The 18370-nt window shown below is 38.6% G+C and overlaps 1 protein-coding gene across 1 annotated transcript in view; it reads right to left on the minus strand.

The window, feature by feature from the left end:
• sns (sticks and stones) overlaps positions 1-18370 on the minus strand; it is a 345229-nt gene that overhangs the window by 120967 nt on the left and 205892 nt on the right. The window contains exons 5-6 of the mRNA XM_069507275.1: positions 16392-16550; positions 1167-1242 (exon numbers count right to left, since the gene is read on the minus strand). Coding sequence (XP_069363376.1) covers positions 1167-1242; positions 16392-16550 — 235 coding nt within the window. The remainder of the gene's footprint in view (positions 1-1166; positions 1243-16391; positions 16551-18370) is intronic.

Consider the following 18370-nt stretch of genomic DNA (forward strand, 5'->3'; position numbering starts at 1 on the left):
TTGACACGTAAAATTCTGTCAGAATTAGAAATAGTCAAAAGTCATTCAATTAAATATGTAAAAGGAAAAGCTGACCAACTGAGTGATCTATCAATACACAGCTCAAACTACTGGACGGATCGGAATGAAATTGGGCATGCAGATAGCTATTATGACGTAGGCATCCGCTAAGAAAGGATTTTTAAAGATTCAACTCTTGAGGGGGAGAAATAGGGGTTCGAAATTTTGTGTAGTCCACGCGGACAAAGTCGCGAGCATAAGCTAGTATTAAATATGTAAAAGGGAATAAAGGGATCGGGCTTAAATTTGGCACACAAATAGCTATTATGACGTAGACATCCGCTAAGAAAGGGTTTCTTAAAACTAAACCCCTAAAGGGTAAAATAGGCGTTTGAAATTAGTGTAGTCCACGCGTCCAGGAATACGCTAGTACGTAATAAATTCAAAATGACGGCGATTCGGCGTGAATTTATGAGATTTACGTTAAAACAAAATGTCGCGTGTGAGCCTAATTAATTATCCGAAAATTCGGCGTCATTGTTTTAAAAATGAGTTATTCGAATATAAATTAATATATTCCGACTTAAAATAAAATTAAAAATGCTCCTTTTCAAAATTAAAAATCCAGAGCATATTTATTTTGAACTTCACTTCAGAAGCGATGTGTAGGCTCGACGGTACCAAAAGCCCAGCGGTTGATTTTGCTTTGCTTCTATAATATAATGCAGATTGCAGAAAACTCCGGTAGTGCGATTCAGATTTGCGTGTTCTCTTTTACTTTCGAGGATCATACCCGTGCTGCCATCTAGCGAGGACGACGTGAGTAGTCAAGGCTTTGGTTCGTATCCAATCGATGTATGATTGCGGATCTAATTGCTTCGTACAAGTGAGTAGACCTATTTAAAACTTGATTTAAATAGGACCAGTTTTTAAAAGTGGCATTGGGCAGGTAAAACCGGTAGACGTTGGTGTCCCAAGGTGCTGGACTTCGCACTGAAAAGCACAGTGTTGGAAACCCCCACACTAGATAGATAGACACCATCAAACGAGTCGCAATGAGCCGCTGAATGGCGGCGGCGCAAGACCGCAACGTGTGGAAGTCCCTACCAGAGACCTAACCAGCAGTCGACATCTATCGGTTGCTAATGATGATAATGAAATCTTACCTGGATATTGTGGTGTATCTGGTGGACTTTGGATTGCCGGTAGGACCTTCCACCTCTTTGATTTCTTCATTTGAAACTGGAACAAGAAAAAGTAAAGGATTATTTAAATGATAAGAAAGCTTGGGAATGAGTTGCTTAAGGAATACCCGGCTGAGTTTGTTCTGGGCTCTTCTCAGACCTGGGCGCGTTTGGAACCCTCGTAACTTTAGTTTCTTAAAACTAAATTGAATAATTAAAAAAAATCTTCTTTCTTTTCTTAAAAATTCGCATAAAAATTATCACCACTATATCATCTTACAAATGCAAACGGACTATCAAAAAGCGTAATTTTTTTACCTACTTTGAATAAACGTTTTGACTTAAAAACGAGCAATGATTATATAAATGCGAAAGTGTGTTTGTTTGTTGATTTGTTGGTTTGTCCTTCAATCACGTCGCAACGGTGCAACGGATTGACGTGATTTTTTGCATGGGGACCCGGAGAGTGACATAGGCTACTTTTTATCCCGGAAAATCAAAGAGTTCCCACTGGATTTTTAAAAACCAAATTCCACGCGGACGAAGTCGCGGGCATCAGCTAGTTTATAATAATTTAGGAGCTCTCTCTTGCTGAAAAATTAATTTTTACACTCACGAAATAATATAATTAAGAGCATAAAAGCAATTATTTTTATAACCTACTCCTGAAGCAATTTTAAAATCAACCGCTTAGGAATTTCAAAATTCAAAATACACGATCCCTACGGAATAAATTCGCATAAATTAAACCAAATTGTACCGAACCCTCCGGAATGAAATATGCACATTTACGCAATTAAACAATTCAGCTTTACATAGTTATAAATTATATTTCTACATTTGCATAGTAAAGCTATAAAAGGCTTCAAGTTAAAACTATTGTAGTTCCTAATTCAGAGACATTAAAAACCGGCCAAGTGCGAATCAGACTCGCGCACTGAGGGTTCCGTACTACAATCGTATTTTATCGACATTTTGCACGATAAATCAAAAACTGCTTTGTAGATCTCATTCAAACCAATTTTCGGTGGAAGTTTGCATGGTTAATGTACATCATTTTTTATTTGAATAATAGGCGTAATACCCGGTATTAAGAAATGTAACCTTAAGTCGTTGTATACAGGGTGTAACCAGAGCGCTGGCAAAAACGAAGACAGGTGATAGTACTGATGATTAATGATATGATACCACAAAAAACGCGAAAAAAAATATAAAAAATCCTATAATTTTGTAAAAGTTTACGATAGGTATAATTGCAAATAAAACATGTAACTGGCGCTAGAGGTCAACGAGCGTTGCGTAAGTATGCCACTCGGAGTCAATGCCACGTCGTAGGCGGGGCATTGACCCGAGTTTTGCACGCCATACATTGCGGGTTTGAAAAATACTAAATCACTAAAACTACAAAATGAAGCAAATGGTTATTGGAATTGGATTCTGTTGCTAGCGTTCTGGTTACACCCTGTATAATGAACTAGCTTTTGCCCGCGACTTCGCCACGTGCTAAAATAACCTACAGCACTCGTGGATATTGTAGCTACATATATAATATCATTTAAAAGAGCCTCAATAGCTCAACCGGTATAGGAGTGGACTGAAAACCGAAAGGTCGACGGTTCAAATCCCGCCCGTTGCACTATTGTCGTACCTACTCCTAGCACAAGCCTGACGCTTAATTGGAGAGGAAAGGGGAATATTAGTCATTTAATATGGCTAATATTCTTTTAAAAAAAAAAAAAAAAAAATTGAATTTTTGAAATCCGATAAGTAGTTTTGGAGATTACCTCCTACATCCAAATTTACCTCTTTATAACATTACTAGCTTATGCTCGCGACTTCGTCCGCGTGGACTACAAAATTTCAAACCCCTATATAACCCCCTTAGGAGTTGTATTTTCAAAAATCCTTTCTTAGCGGATGCCTACGTCATAATAGCTATCTGCATGCTAAATTTCAGCCCGATCCGTCCAGTAGTTTGGGCTGTGCGTTGATAGATCAGTCAGTCAGTCAGTCAGTCAGTCAGCTTTTCCTTTTATATATATAGATTACTAGCTTATGCTCGCGACTTCATCCACGACCCATATAATTTATAACCTAAAGTACGAGTGGGCCGTGGATTATATAGTTATCTACAGTGAAAGAATTTTTGAAATCAGATGAATAGTTTCGGAGATTACCTCCCACATCAAAACTAACAAACTTGCAAAGTTTGCCTCTTTATAATAATAAGTGTGGATGTAGATGTCCCGTTTTACCCTTTGGGTACGGAACCTTAACTAGATAAAAAGTTTATAGACGGTATAAAAAAATATTATAGAGTTTTATAGATATATTATAAATTAAAATGACGTAGAAAACTGATAATACAGGAAAATTAAGTTAATTATAAAAGCTATAAACTTTAAAGTTCCTTCCTAGTTCGGGTATTAAAAACGGGAATTATAGAGCTGAGCATTTATAGACATGGCACGGTATGATAATGGCAGAAAAATAATTAGATGGACATTAAAATCATTATTTTTATGAAGTAGCCCATAAAAGTTATTAATTCATAGTTAGTTCCTTAAATGCGAGATTCATAGCAATGAAATTAAAATTTTGTAATCCATACTTAATATTATAACTATGCGAAAGTGTGTGTGTCTGTCTGTCTGTCTGCTAACTTTTCACGGCTCATCTGTTTAAGCAATTTTGAGGTCTGGCATAGTTTTGGAATTATCGTGCAAAATGTCGAAAAAATACGACTGTAGCCGTACTACAGTATATCGACTAACCGTCGCTGCGCGAGCCTGACTCGCACGTGGCCGGTTTTTTCCCTTTTGATTACGTAAAAAGGTAATATCATAAACGAAGACAGGCATATTGTTAGATATAAAATAATGTAACTTGGAATTTAGTTTGCAACCAGCTACTGAGTTTAGCATCCCTAACTGGACAGATAACACATGAGAAAAATTACACCATTAGAGTGGTGCCACTCACTTCTGTTTTCTAGTTTTTACTCTTTTTGACTTTAAAATATGGTTGCACAGTCGATGTTCATTTCATTTTACATTCCTTACTCACGAGTATTTTAACTAAATACTGTAAAATTCTGGAAAAATATTTAAAAAAATACACCGTTAAAGAATCGTGAGGAAACTTGCAAGCCTGAGTTCTCCATAATGTTCTCAAAGTTGAAATCTGCCAATCTGCACTTGGCCAGCGTGGTAGATTACTACCAAACCTTTCTCATTCTGAGACCCGCGCTCAGTAGTGAGCAGGTGATGGGTTTGACGACGATGATGATGATGATGATGATGCCAGTTATCGTATTTAATCTTGGCCCCCGTTTAAGGCAGTGGTCCGACCGCCGACGACGAACGAGAAACGAGTATAACTAGAAACTTAAACGAGTTGGCGATCAGCGGAAAGCGAGTGTGTAACTTCGATAGTTTTGTAGCCGGGCTATAAGCGAGTGTGCAAGTGCGACGAGCGATTACTCGCGCCATTCGCCCGCGGTCCAGTCCTGTGCAAACCTGCGCGCGCGTTACACGTGTTCAAGCGAACGAGCATTGCTGAACTAATATCGCTGAGCGAGTTTATTTTTGAAAGCTCGTCGCTCAGCGCCAAAACTAGTAGTGTGAACAGTCAGAGAGCAACTTTTGATACATGCATCTCTTTCGTCTACACGAAATGTACATTTATTGTGCGTTGCTTGAGAGAGAAAATCGGCGATAGTTAGTTGTTTTCTCGCCGGCGGTCGGACCACTGCCTTAAATAGATAATTTTACGAGAACAGACGAAGTAGGCAAGAGGCTCGTATACAAAACTAATATTACAAATGTTCACCCCTCCGCCTATAAAGTGAACTATAACCGCCAGTTCTGCACATATTTCACACTACGCACGCCCTGGAGGTGTATTCGGCTTAATTTTGCCAATTTAGGTATAACAGTCCCTCAGAGGACGAGATAAGTTGCTCTGAGAGGAGCCGTGTATAATACAAATAATATATCTTAATTTATTTAAACTCTTGTAATCTATACTATAATATTCGATCTATCTATCTGTCTGTCTGTCAGTCAGTCTGCTAGCTTTTCACGGTCCAACAGTTTAACCGATTTTGATGAAATTTGGTACAGAGTTAACTTACATCCCGAGGAAGGACATTATTTAAGAAGCTACTTTTTATCCCGGAAATCAAAGAGTTCCCACGGGATTTCAAAAAACCCTAAATCCACGCGGACGAAGTCGCGGGCATCATCTAGTGATATACTTATTAATATACAAAAGGAAAAGGTGACTGACTGATCTATCAACGCACAGCTCAAACTACTCGACGGATCGCTCCGCATCATCCGCTAAGAAGGGATTTTAAATTCAACCCCAAAGGGGGTTTGAAATTTGTGTAGTCCACGCGGACAATGTGGCGGGCATAAGCTAATTTTTTTATCAACATACACAAAAAAATAAGGTAGCACGCATTGCAAAAAAAAACCTTATAAATAAAATAATTTTTTTAAATAAATAAAAGTAAAAGATGGCTCCAAAATGGAAATCGGAAGAAGTTATAGGTTTTCTATACATTAACGTATTGAAAAGGCGCAAAAATTAAGGTCTCTGAACGAAAATCGAGAAATCAAGAGTTCGGTTCTGCTCGCGACACGGAATTGAAGTGGGATGAAATTGGAAAATGTTTGAAAATTCAATCGCGAAGACTTCGAAGACGCGATATCTTTTAATTAGTTTGTTGAATTGTGGAGCGATTTTGTTGAACCCCTGATCCGAATTTAGATGATCTGTTTGGATTAGTGTTTGCTCGGAGGTCCACGGTTCGTCATCAGTATCTCATCTTGTGGCGGACTCCACTTCACATTCGAACATGTGACGAAAATAACTTACAGCGTTGTTACAAGATGGCACCACAGATATCTTCGATCTCTTACTATGAAGCCTGCATCACGCTAACGTAGGTGCACTCTTTATTCCTTCACTCTCATAACCCGATGGGACGGAAATCCGACACGACCGGAGTGAGATCAGGCACAGGACCAGGTCAGGCACGTGAGTAAAACACCGCCAACGTCCTAACCCCGGGCTAGTACTGACAATTTCTTAACAGAAAAATCCAATACGTAATTAACAATTTTTAGTCCGACCCCGGAATTGAACCCAGGACCTCGTCATCTGCAGTCGAACATACTAACCACTACACCAATGAGTAGTCTGCCATATTTAGCCTATAAATAGCCTATTATGGAATTATCATCGGGGAGTCCGGAGTACTCCCCTTAACTAAGCCTGATAATAAACAATCGCAATTCGAGCTTCAGGCCAACGAACCAAATAAAATAACGATACGGGGAAAATGCTTATTTCCAAACATTATTCTGTTGCCGTTGATATACTTTACCCTAGATATTAATTTGTACCGCGACACGACCTCCCTGGCGAAGTGGTAAGCGCTGTTGTCTTATTAGTGGGAGGTCCCGGGTGCCATTAACCTATACATTAGTGTAAATCATGCTTGCATTTGAAGTGAAATGGGTCTGCGAAAATTCAATTTCTGCAAAACCAGTAAATGTTAGGTCAACAAAAACTAGTCGTAACGTTACATGAAAGATTAAACTAGCTATACTAACAGGAATCATTCAAAGTATATTATATCTACATAGTATAAAATAAAGTCGCGTCCCGCGTCTGTATGTATGTATGTATGTATGAACGCGTAGATCTTTTGAACTACGCAACGGATTTTAATGCGGTTTTCACCAATAGATAGAGTGATTCAAGAGAAAGGCTTATAGGTACAGTTTAATTCTCAATAATGTGAACTAGGTCGGAAAAAATCCTCTCATTTGAGAGTTTCCGAGGCGTGCGCTGCATAAATGGTCAAAGTTACACGAAAACAATGTATGGTGAAATTGTTTCTCTTAAAAAGTTCTACAAAAAAGTCCGCGATAGCATACATGTATCTTTGAATCTTTGGCTCACAATACTCGATTTTATGATTTTCAAATGTGATCCGAAACAAAGCCTTACTTTTGCGGGTGTTTTTACTGACATACTATTAATTATTTTCAAAATAAAATAGTTAATCATCTGTGCTATTCAATTTAGACCAAAATTGCCCTTTACATCATTTGATTTAGAATAATATCTTACGAGATATCACATAATCAAAATAATATGAAATATCGTAAAATTAAAACTAACGCGCAAGAAAATGAGACGGAGGCGGCTGTGCCGCGGCGCCTATAATCTCCTCACTGACACCACACGAGTAGATATCTGACATCACATTAGTATCTACGTTGCACCCCATGCGAAGCCGGGGCGGGTCACTAGTTATTTTTAAAATTAGAACGCTTTTCAAAAAGTGGGGCATCTATTATATTACCCTATAGATATAAACCTTTATATGCAGTACGCTGCCGACGCGCTAAGGAAACTTCAAAAAGTAATCCTTGATACTTTATGATATCAATGACAGTAACCAAGTTGCTGGAAAATATCCACCCCTTATGAAATAAAAGGCGGGTTCCGTGCCATTAACCTATACATTAGTGTAAATCACGCTTGCATTTGAAGTGAAATGGCCGAGTTTCTCATCTTTTCAGATGGAATTGTATGAAAAAAATGCATTAATTTTTCCACAGACAGACTCTCTCTTCTATTCTTTTGGAGAATTGCTTAGAATTCAGAAAAATGTTTTTGTCACTACTATTAATTATTGTAGACTAGCTGATACCCGCGACTTCGTCCGCGTGGGATTAGGTTTTTAAAAATCCCGTGGGAACTCTTTGATTTTCCGCGATAAAATGTTCCTCTCCAGGTCTTTATCTATACCCATACCAAAAATCACGTCAATCCGTTGAACCGTTGCGACGTGATTGAAGGACAAACCAACAAATAAACACACTTTCGCTTTTATAATAAGGGTACTGATTTATGAAGTAGGTAATAGCTGAAGATTTTTTCATTTGTTTACTAGATGATGCCCGCGGCTTCGCCCGCGTGGTTTTAAGTATATTAAAATTTATATTATTTTGGGTGATTATTTTAATTATTTTTTTATGTGGCACCAAATAAACACTTTTTCTTTCTTTCTCTCTCTCTCTTTTCAAAATTCCTTGGGGAATCTTTAATTTCCCGGGCCAAAAAGTAGCCCATGTCCGTCCCGGGATGCAAGCTATCCCTGTACCCATCACTCTGCATTAGATGATATTGTTATTGGTAGAGAAACGGATGCTGGAAGGGCGTTCTATATTCTAGAGCGTACTAGAAACGAGGTAGAAGTCAAAGTCAAAGTCAAATCATTTATTCAAAATAGGTAACATTGTACACTTTTTGATTGTCAATTGTTGGATTTGTAAGCTAATAATGTAATGGTGATAAATAAAAAACTAAAGTTACGAGGGTTCCAAACGCGCCCAGGTCAGAGAAGAGCCCACAACAAACTCCACCGGGTCATTAACATCAACTTTTTATCATCATCACTTCACAAAATCATTTTCACTAATTAGAACTATCAAAGCTGTTAAGCAACTCATTCCCAAGCTTTCTTCTTAGTTAAGAACTATTACTATTGCCTATTTTACGGCTTGTCCCCGTGCCCAGAGATCCCCAAAAACTACAAGGGTCAAACCGTAAACAACGGCGAGTATTAGTGCCCCCCGTATAGGAGCGTGGAATTATTTCGACTCGGTAATGATAACTTACGGGGAAAAAACTTGGGGATAAAAGGCGGCCACTGAAAATCAGTGTGGGGGCATCTGGTACCTCAGATGTTCACCATAAAGTTTCTGAGGAGCCCGAGACGTCTCAATACAATGTAATTATTTTTATTATTTTTTAATTAAGTAACTTATTTTAGTAGTAAAATTACCTGACACTTTATTCGCATGCGGTGATTACCTTTAATTAGCGCGTCATTTTATCTAAGAACTTTTGTATTTTTAATTTTGTGTTTGATGTAGATGATTAGCTGTTGGTGATCCTAATAAATAAAAAAAAAAAAAAAAAAAAAAACAAGCTGAGTGGCCTACCTGTTCGAGGTATTGCATTGTGGTACAAGACGATATTGTCCACACTATGTACCTATACACTATTGCCTCGAACAAACATTTTTCTGTTTCTATTCTTTTTCTTCTATTTTTGCATTTGAAGATACCAAATTGTGATTGGCAGGAAAAACGGAAGCTGGAAGGGCGTTCCATATTCTACAAGTGCGTACTAGAAATGATGTAGAACTATTATCATTGCATATTTTACGGCTGGTCCCCGTGTCCAGGGATCCCCAAAACCACAAGGGTCATACCGTAAACAACGGCGCGTATTCGAGTGCCCCTCGTAAAGGAGCGCGGAATTATTTCGACTCGGTAATGATAACTCACGGGGAAAAACCCTGTTTTATATTACTTTTTCCGGGGGAAATATAATATACTTTGTAATTATTACGACTGAACTGAGTTTATTTCGAGATCTTTCGGGTATAAAGAACTTCTAAGAAATATAAGTAAAATATCAATGAAACAATCATCACTACCCACATGTTAAATGTGAAAGTGTGTTTATTTGTTGGTTTGTCCTTTAATCACGTCGCAACGGAGCAACGGATCGAACGTGACAAAGACCTGAAAAGGGACATAGGCTACTTTTTATCTCGGAAAATCATGAGTTCCCACGGAATTTTTAAAAACCTAAATCCACACGTACGAAGTCGTGGGCATCAACTAGTAGAACTACACAGATGATTCGATTTTAGGCATGATTCAATTACGTCACCACAGACCAAAGGATCAACGTGAATGGAAAGACCTCGAGAGAGATCTAGGCTATTTTTATCTCGGAAAGTGAAAAAGTCCTTACAGGACTTTAAAAAACCTAAATCCACGCTGACAAAGTCGCGGACATCGGCTAGTTTATAATATTAGAAATTAGAATAGAATAGAATAGAATATATTTTTATTCAAGTAAACTTTTAGAAGTGCTTTTTTTAATTTACCACTGGTTCGGAATGCCGTTCCTACCGAAAAGAACCAGCAAGAAACTCGGCATTAGTATGGATAAGTATGAATATAACGGCTTGTCACCATGCCCAGGGATCTCCAAAAACCACAAAGGTCATCCCGTTACCCGTAACTTAGATTTTAAGCTGATAATGTGCCACAATTGAAGTAGTAAAATCTATACATCTACTAAACCCTTCCAGTAAAATAGTACGGTGAATATCATAGAGCTGTGTTCAGCTGATACGGAGCGGGGTATCGGAGTCGAAAGGTCTCGTCAACGTCAAACGTCACTCGAGAGCTATTGGCTTTGGAAAATCTGTAACTGACGTTGACGTATAACCACTGGATGTGGCGAAAACTGCATCTGATTTCTTAAAAACTGAGTCCCAGCAAGCCAATGTGCTTATACAGATCTATGAGCTAACCCGAACTTAAAGGCAGTGGTCCGCCTGCGCCGGCGAGAAAACGACTAACTATCGGCGCCTTTCTCTCTCAAGAAACGCACAAGTTGCTTTCGTCCTGTTCACAATGCCGGCGACGACTCGCTTTACTAGTTTTGTCGCTGAGCGACGACTTTCAAAAATAAACTCGCTCAGCGATATTCGTTCAGCGATGCTCGGTCGCTTGAACACGTTAACGCGCGCGCAGGTTTGCAAAGGACTGAGCGACCGCGGGCGAATGGCGCGAGTAATCGCTCGTCGCACTTGTACATTCGCTTATAGCCCGGCGATAAAACTATCGAAACTACACACTCGCTTCCCGCTGATCGCCAACTTCTGTATAGTTTCTAGTTCTACTCGTTTCTCGTTCATCGTCGGCGGTCGGTACCACTGCCTAAGCGACGATTTAGCACAAATGCCAGCTGTATTTTTTGAAACTTGAAAATGTACAGGAGTTATAATTTTAGCCTAGTGGTAAAGACGTGCGCCTCCTAATCTGAGGTCAAGGGTTCGGCCCCGGGCACGCACCTCTAACTTTTCGGAGTTATGTGCGATTTACTTTTAAGTAATTAAATATCACATGCTTTAACGGTGAAACATCGTGAGGAATCGGGTTTTGTCTGGTGGGAGGCTTCGGCCGTGGCTAGTTACCACCCTACCAGCAAAGCCGTGCCGCCAAGCGATTTAACGTTCCGGTACGATGCCGTGTAGAAACCAAAGGGGTATGGGTTTAATAAAAACTGCCATACCCCTTCCAGGTTAACCCGCTATCATCTTAGACTGCATCATCACTTACCACCAGGTGAGAATGCAATCAAGGGCTAACTTGTATCTGAATAATAAAAAAAAAAAAAACCTGCATGCCTGAGCTAAGAAAGGAGTTCTGAAAATTCAACCCCTAAGGGGGTGAAATAGGGGTTTGAAATTTGTTTGGACGAAGTCGCTAGCAAAAGCTAGTTTATAATATTAGTATGGATATCATTTATGGTAAGAATAAATTTTGGTAATACGTTGAAGCCAGATCTAGTGTCTCTACAAGTCTATACCAAAGCCTAGCGATGCATCTAACGAATATCGACAAGTAATATCCCGCTATGAGTTTCGGCGCCGCTCCTCAGTTAAGGGTTGGCATTTTTCTATTAAAACCATCCCTTATCTTTATTACTCATGGATTGATGGTAATGTAGGGTTAAACTGGAATGTTCTACGTATAATCCGCGACAGGTCGAGATGGCAATCGGGGAATGAGGCGGTGGGATGCCCCGCACACCCGAACGTCACAGGCGCTCGCTCGCACCGGGTTAGCGCGGGGGCTGTGCGGGTGTGCGGGGCGTTCCCTCCCCGATTGCCATCTCGACCTGTCGTTTACTACACACATAAAATGAAAACGATGAGCCGAGATTTGGATAACTCGAACCGAGGAATTTCTCTATCTCTTAATAGTTTGGACATCTTAAAACTTACAAATCTGACTCTGAATTTCAACTAGATTTTTGGACTTAGAAGATTTTGGCCCACCTAGTAATTCGATATTTTTCTTTTTTTTTCAAAATAGCGGCAACGCATAAATCATGTATTAATCAAATAGCTGGCATCAAAACAAACAAGTATTGTATGAGACAAAATATTCCAGTGTCACGTTTACGAGACATCAACGCACGCTCAAACTACTGGACGGATCGAGTTCGGTTGTACGAACTATGTGCCCTGCTCATTGCCACTTCAGCTTCGCAACTCGTTGAGCTACGTCGGTTACTCTAGTTCTCCTACGGATCTCCTCATTTCCTCATTGCTCACGTAGAGAATTTCTAAGCATAGCTCTCTCCATCGCCCGCTGAGTGATTTTGAGCTTTCTTATGAGGCCCATAGTAAGCGACCATGACGTAAACGCAAGCGTGTAAATAAAGGTTTTGACATTTGTATAGTCCACGCGGATGAATTGGCGGGCATAAGCTAGTGTAAAATAATTCCTAAGTAGGATTAAATTCAAAACACGCTTTATTAACATCAGACCCTCCACATCTTAATCGTCAAAGGGCTGTTAGCTCAGTTTTGGAAGGATTAATTTAATACTTTTTTAACTTTTAATGCCTAGCTAAACTTTATATCATTAAAAGTTACCCTAAAATAATTTGATTTGAAATTAATGTTTTTCTGAATATCACTTAGAATCTTCTAAATATATAAAAGGAAAAGGTGATTGATTGACTGATCTATCAACGCACAGAAACTACTGGACGGATCGGGCTAGAATTTGGTATGCAGATAGCTATTATGACGTAGGCATCCGCTATAAAAAGTTTTTGAAAATTCAACGCCCAAGAGGGTGAAATAGGGGTTTGAAATTTGTGTAGTCCACGCGGACGAAGTCGCGAGCATAAGCTAGTCTGTATATATATCTGAAATTTTGCATGCAGATAGCTATTGTGATGATGCAGCCTAAGAAGGAGCGAGCTTGCAAAGTTGAGAGAAAAACTGATGCCAATACGGCGTTCCATATTCTAGTGGCTCGAATTACAAAACGAGGAAGCTAATAGACTATATTTGGTCACCCATCCAGTTACCAACTTGAGTCAACGTTGCCTAACTAGCGCCATCGACAGATTTGCTGTCACACGTCCCTTGGAAATTATCAGTCAGAGATGTTTTGCACTGATAATAATTATTGTCTTTTGAATTTAGATTTTATTTTTTTCTATTTCATCAAAATTTCTAAAGCAACAAAAATGTGCATATAAAACATCGGTCAAGTGAGATTCGGACTCGCACACGCAGGGTTTCGTACCATCGTACAAGAAACAACACTTTTTTTTAATTTTCATGGCAGCCATTTTGAAATTCTGAGTAGTTTTCGTTATTGCGGCAATAGAAATACATATTCTGTGAAAATTTCAACTCTCTCTCTATTACGGTTCACGAGATACAGCCCGCTGACAGACAGACGGACGAACGGAGAGCGGAGTCTTAGTAATAGGGTCCCGTTGGCACCCTTTAGGTACGGAGCCCTACAAAACAAATTCTTCAAAAAGTTTTGAATTAAAATGATAATAACCCAATTCATGATCACAAATACCCAAAACCACAAAATTAAACATTAATTTAACCTATTTTAAAATTAATTAAAAAACGCAGCCACAAAAAAACTAGTGATGTGCTTAAACATGTCGATAACCGATAAAACCGCTCAGCTTAACAGAGCAGGTCGATTGTTTGTTAATTGAAATTGAAAACTTGCTTAATTAATGGCAGCGAGATAACGCCAATTAGTGATGGGACCCAATTATCGATATATTAACGCGAGTATCGAGTTTTCAACTCGCGTGCGAGTCTATGGTTTCTGGGGCACTTTATCAATAGATAAGTACGGCATTGACATGTTGAGTGGTGGATTTATTGACACTCGTAAGGGCTAGAGCTCATTGTTTGAGATTTTTATACTTAATATAATAATTACTAGCTTATCAAATCCCTACTTCACCCCCTTAGGGGTTGAATTTGCAAAAATCCTTTCTTAGCCGATGTCTAAGTTATAATTGCTATCTGCATGCCGAATTTCAGCCCGATGCATCCAGTAGTTTGAGCTGTGAGTTGATAAATCAGTCAGTCACCTTTTCCTTTTATAGGTTAGATTAGTATAAATAAAGCGATACGAAAAAATGTACACCTACTCTCCATTCATGCACTAAAACATGTGCAGAAAAGGGAGAAGTTTTGGTCAATAATGTGCATTTTGACCTAAAATAGTCCCTCAAAAATTGCCTCCCCCCCCCATTATACGGAGTTTATCCCCCATTTCGGCTCACAATGAGAGAAACTTCCTGCCCTATTTTTAGTTTGCGTCCATTTTGAAAATAAGCAAACTACCGGAACGCAATTTGGAACCGTTTAAGCTGATAATGGCGGTGAACTTTAAGTTTAAACTCGGAACCAGGATAAATTGTGTAAAATGCTTATGGGAGACCAATCAACACTGAGCTATGCGGCGCTGTGCATACCATGTACCATGCTCTATTGCTCCTCTTAGATAGTAAACTGTATATATAAAATTCAAAGTCCTGACTGACTAACTAACCTATATATCTATATAGCCTAAATCGCTGGTCCTCGAGATATGAAATTTAGAGGGTGTATTCTTTGTAAAGAGTCGGTATCCACTAAGAAAGTATTTTACGAAATTCCACCCCCAAGTGGGTTGATTGGGGGTTTGAAATTTATGTAGTCCGCGCGGATGCAATTTTTAAAATCGATAATGACGCGACGTCAAAGCCATTCGCTTCGACTATCTAGTTGATAATAAAAAAAATAGTATGAGAGCCAATGAACATATTTTTAATGTGTTACTACAGACTGTAAATAGGTCCTACCACTTGACTGAGACGAATCAAGGGTAGGGCGCGGGTTGCGGAAAGGTGACATTGGTACTGATTCTGAGCATAACTAAATTTTAGAGTATTCGCATCCATTTATTACTAATGTAATATGAAAAGGGCAGACACAGTTCGACCATTTTAAACTTCATTTAGAACTGTCAAACCTCGCGATTTAGTCTTTAAAATATGTAAAATTCACATTCCGTTCCTTTTTAGCAATATTATTAGCAGATACTCTAAATTTAATTTAGAGTAAGACAACAGAATCGGCGCCATTTTTTTCTTCTTAATTTATACGTCAACCGTCACCTTTCTCCAACCCGCATCCTGCCTTACAAGCCGTTTCAGTGAAACGGTATACCTACCTATAATTTTACTATGCACTTTAGATCCACAATGATATTATATTACGTTTGCCTACAAATTGTATATCAATTAGGTACTTGGCTGCGCAAACTAAATACTAAACGGATGGGATGTAAAAAGCTAGCAAACAAACAGACACACTTTTTCATTTTTAACACTTAGCATAGATACGACTTACCTACTTAACTTGTTAAATTGTTTTAAATAACGGAAATCAACGTGATAATGTAATATATGTAAGAAAGGACTACATAATTTTAAATACATATCAAAAGTTGCGGACCGGCAGGGATCGAACCCGCGTCTCCTGGGATCGCGCCCGATCGGGTGGACGCGGGATCGATTCCTGCCGGTCCGTAATTTTTGATAGGTATTTAAAATTATTTAGAAATTTCCTTGAAGTGTAGGTAAAACACTATATAAAATTATAAAAAAATATATAAAAAAAGGCTAGTAGGTATTAAAGTCAAAGTCAAATCGTATCAAAGCTTTACGCTATTTTTCCACCAGCTCTTGGCCTATTTCGGTATTTTCAGCAGATTTTCAGAATGACATATGTCGGACGCATGCTGTCAGTTACGAACGGTATTTTTAATTGTCGATTTATTTTCCGTGATTTTAACGTCCGTTTTTAAACTTCATCCAAGCGTTTTGTCGGCATTCCATCAGTTCATATTTATTATTTATTGCATAGCGCAAAATGGCTATACATTCCACTTTATAAAAGACTAACTGACTCGACCCGGCTTCGGTCGGCTGGGATTTCTAAAAATCCTTTCTTTGTAGGAGCCTACGTTTAAGAGAACCTAGTCCGCGACAGATTGAGAAAGCAATCGGGGTACGAGGGGGGGGGGGGGGGCACTGAGGTTGCATTGGTGAGGTAGCACTGAGGTAGCCCTGTCCATACAAAGTAATATATGAGTCAATGGGCTCATCAGATATTGTTTCAACCTACTGTACCTGCATTTTATTGAAGAAATAAATAACTCCATTCATTCATTCATTCATTCATTGAAAAATAGAAATGGTCCCTACCTTTATCACCCTTCATCTCCTGGTTCCCTCGGTACCACACGATCTTGGCAGCTGGCTTGGCGTTCTTGACTTGGCACTCCAATACCACATCTTCACCTTCCTTCATCTCCAGCTTGGAGTTGTGAGGGTGGTTGACTACCTCCACTGCGTTTGGGGGCGCTGTAACAAAAGAGAAAGAAAGATTAATTAAATAAAAATGAATCGGTCAAATGCGAGTCTGACTTGCACACGAAAGGTTCCGTATATCTAAGTCCCACAAAATACTAATGCGCGTGGCCGCCATTTTTGTGACGTCAGCACTAGACTGAAGTTTCGAGCTGATGGTATATTTTTATTTCAGCTGACGTCAAAATGACGTCATTTCGATGTTAATGAGACACTTATACTTAAACCATCGTGCAAAAATAATACTTATTTTTTTAATTTTCATGGCGGACATTTTAATTTTTTTAATATTTTTGTTATAGTGGCAATAGCCAATACACATTCTGTCAAAAATTTCAGCTCTCTACCTATTACGGTTCACGAGATACAGCCCGTCTTGGTAACAGGGTCCCGTTGAACCTAAAAACTAAAAAATTGACGTTTAGTTAAAACGGGCTTCAAATTCCTAATTATTAGATTTCCTCAATTTAAAGTAAATATTTGTTTTTTTTTTAAATTTAAATTTCTATAGTTTATTTCATAATTTTTAAAAAGGGATAGACAATTATATCTTTAAAAACTTAAATCTAAATTTAAAGTAAAATAAAACAACATTAAATTAAATCTAATTAAGTATTTGTTATACAACAAACTAAAAGGTGTTAACATTGTACTAAACGAATTCACTAATTTGCTACAATCTATAGAAATTTCTACACCAATTTTGGATCGTCGCTGCTGCAGTATTTATTTAGGACGGTGTCCGCAAATTTCTAAGAAATTTCCAGAACAATAAGCCGCCATTTATTATCTAAGAACGCTTTAATTCATTATTTTTGTTTAGTCATCTAAATTAAGATAAAACAATATTTTGAGCGAAATAATTTATCAACGCGCACTTAAGCCGATATTCGTTGAAAACCGTGAATTTACCGGAAGCTGTAGGGTTGTCAACCTTAAAAAAAACCGGCCAAGTGCGAGTCAGGCTCGCGCAAAGAGGGTTCCGTACTACAGTCGTATTGTTTCGACATTTTGCACGATAATTCAAAAACTATGATGCATAAAAATAAATAAAAATCTGTTTTAGAATGTACAGGTAAAGACCTTTCATATGATACCCCATTTGATATAGTCACTCACTTCGAAAGTTGAAAATACTAATTATTAGTTCATGACCATAATTTAATTTTTTTTGTGTGATCTAACCCTAAATTCGCTGTTTTCAGATTTTTCCCCAAATGTCAGCTATAAGATCTACCTACCTGCCAAATTTCATGATTCTAGGTCAACGAGAAGTACCCTGTAGGTTTCTTGACAGACAGACAGAGAGACAGACAACAAAGTGATCCTATAAGGGTTCCGTTTTTCCTTTTGAGGTACGGAACCCTAAAAATCAACACTTCGTTCATGTAGAACGAAGCGTTGATTCACGAAAAACGGTTTTTTTTGGTTATCGATTTGTTAGTTACCACCTCTAGCGACTCTTAGCTTGTGGCACCAACTTATCTGTCAGGTGGCAGCGTCGTTCAAAAAAGACACTCTTTCGTTTCATAGCCTAACTAGCCTACCTTCATTAGACGCCTGCCAGTGAAAAAAAGCCTCGACGTTTTGTAACAAGTTCCCTAAGTGCTAGCGCGCAAATTTCGTCAGTTTACGTACGTTTTCCCCGCAAAATCTGTGAACTATAGAATTATATAGAAGCGCGCGCACTCTGGAATTAATTCCGCACCGGATTTTGATAGATTTTAATTCAAATTTACGGGTTTTAAACTGTCGTGAACTGAGACTCCTGTATGCGTGCTCGTGAGAGGTGACAACCCTGCCCACGGGTATTA

This window comes from Maniola hyperantus, chromosome 25 (genome assembly GCF_902806685.2).
Source record: "Maniola hyperantus chromosome 25, iAphHyp1.2, whole genome shotgun sequence".
Classification (NCBI taxonomy): domain Eukaryota; kingdom Metazoa; phylum Arthropoda; class Insecta; order Lepidoptera; family Nymphalidae; genus Maniola; species Maniola hyperantus.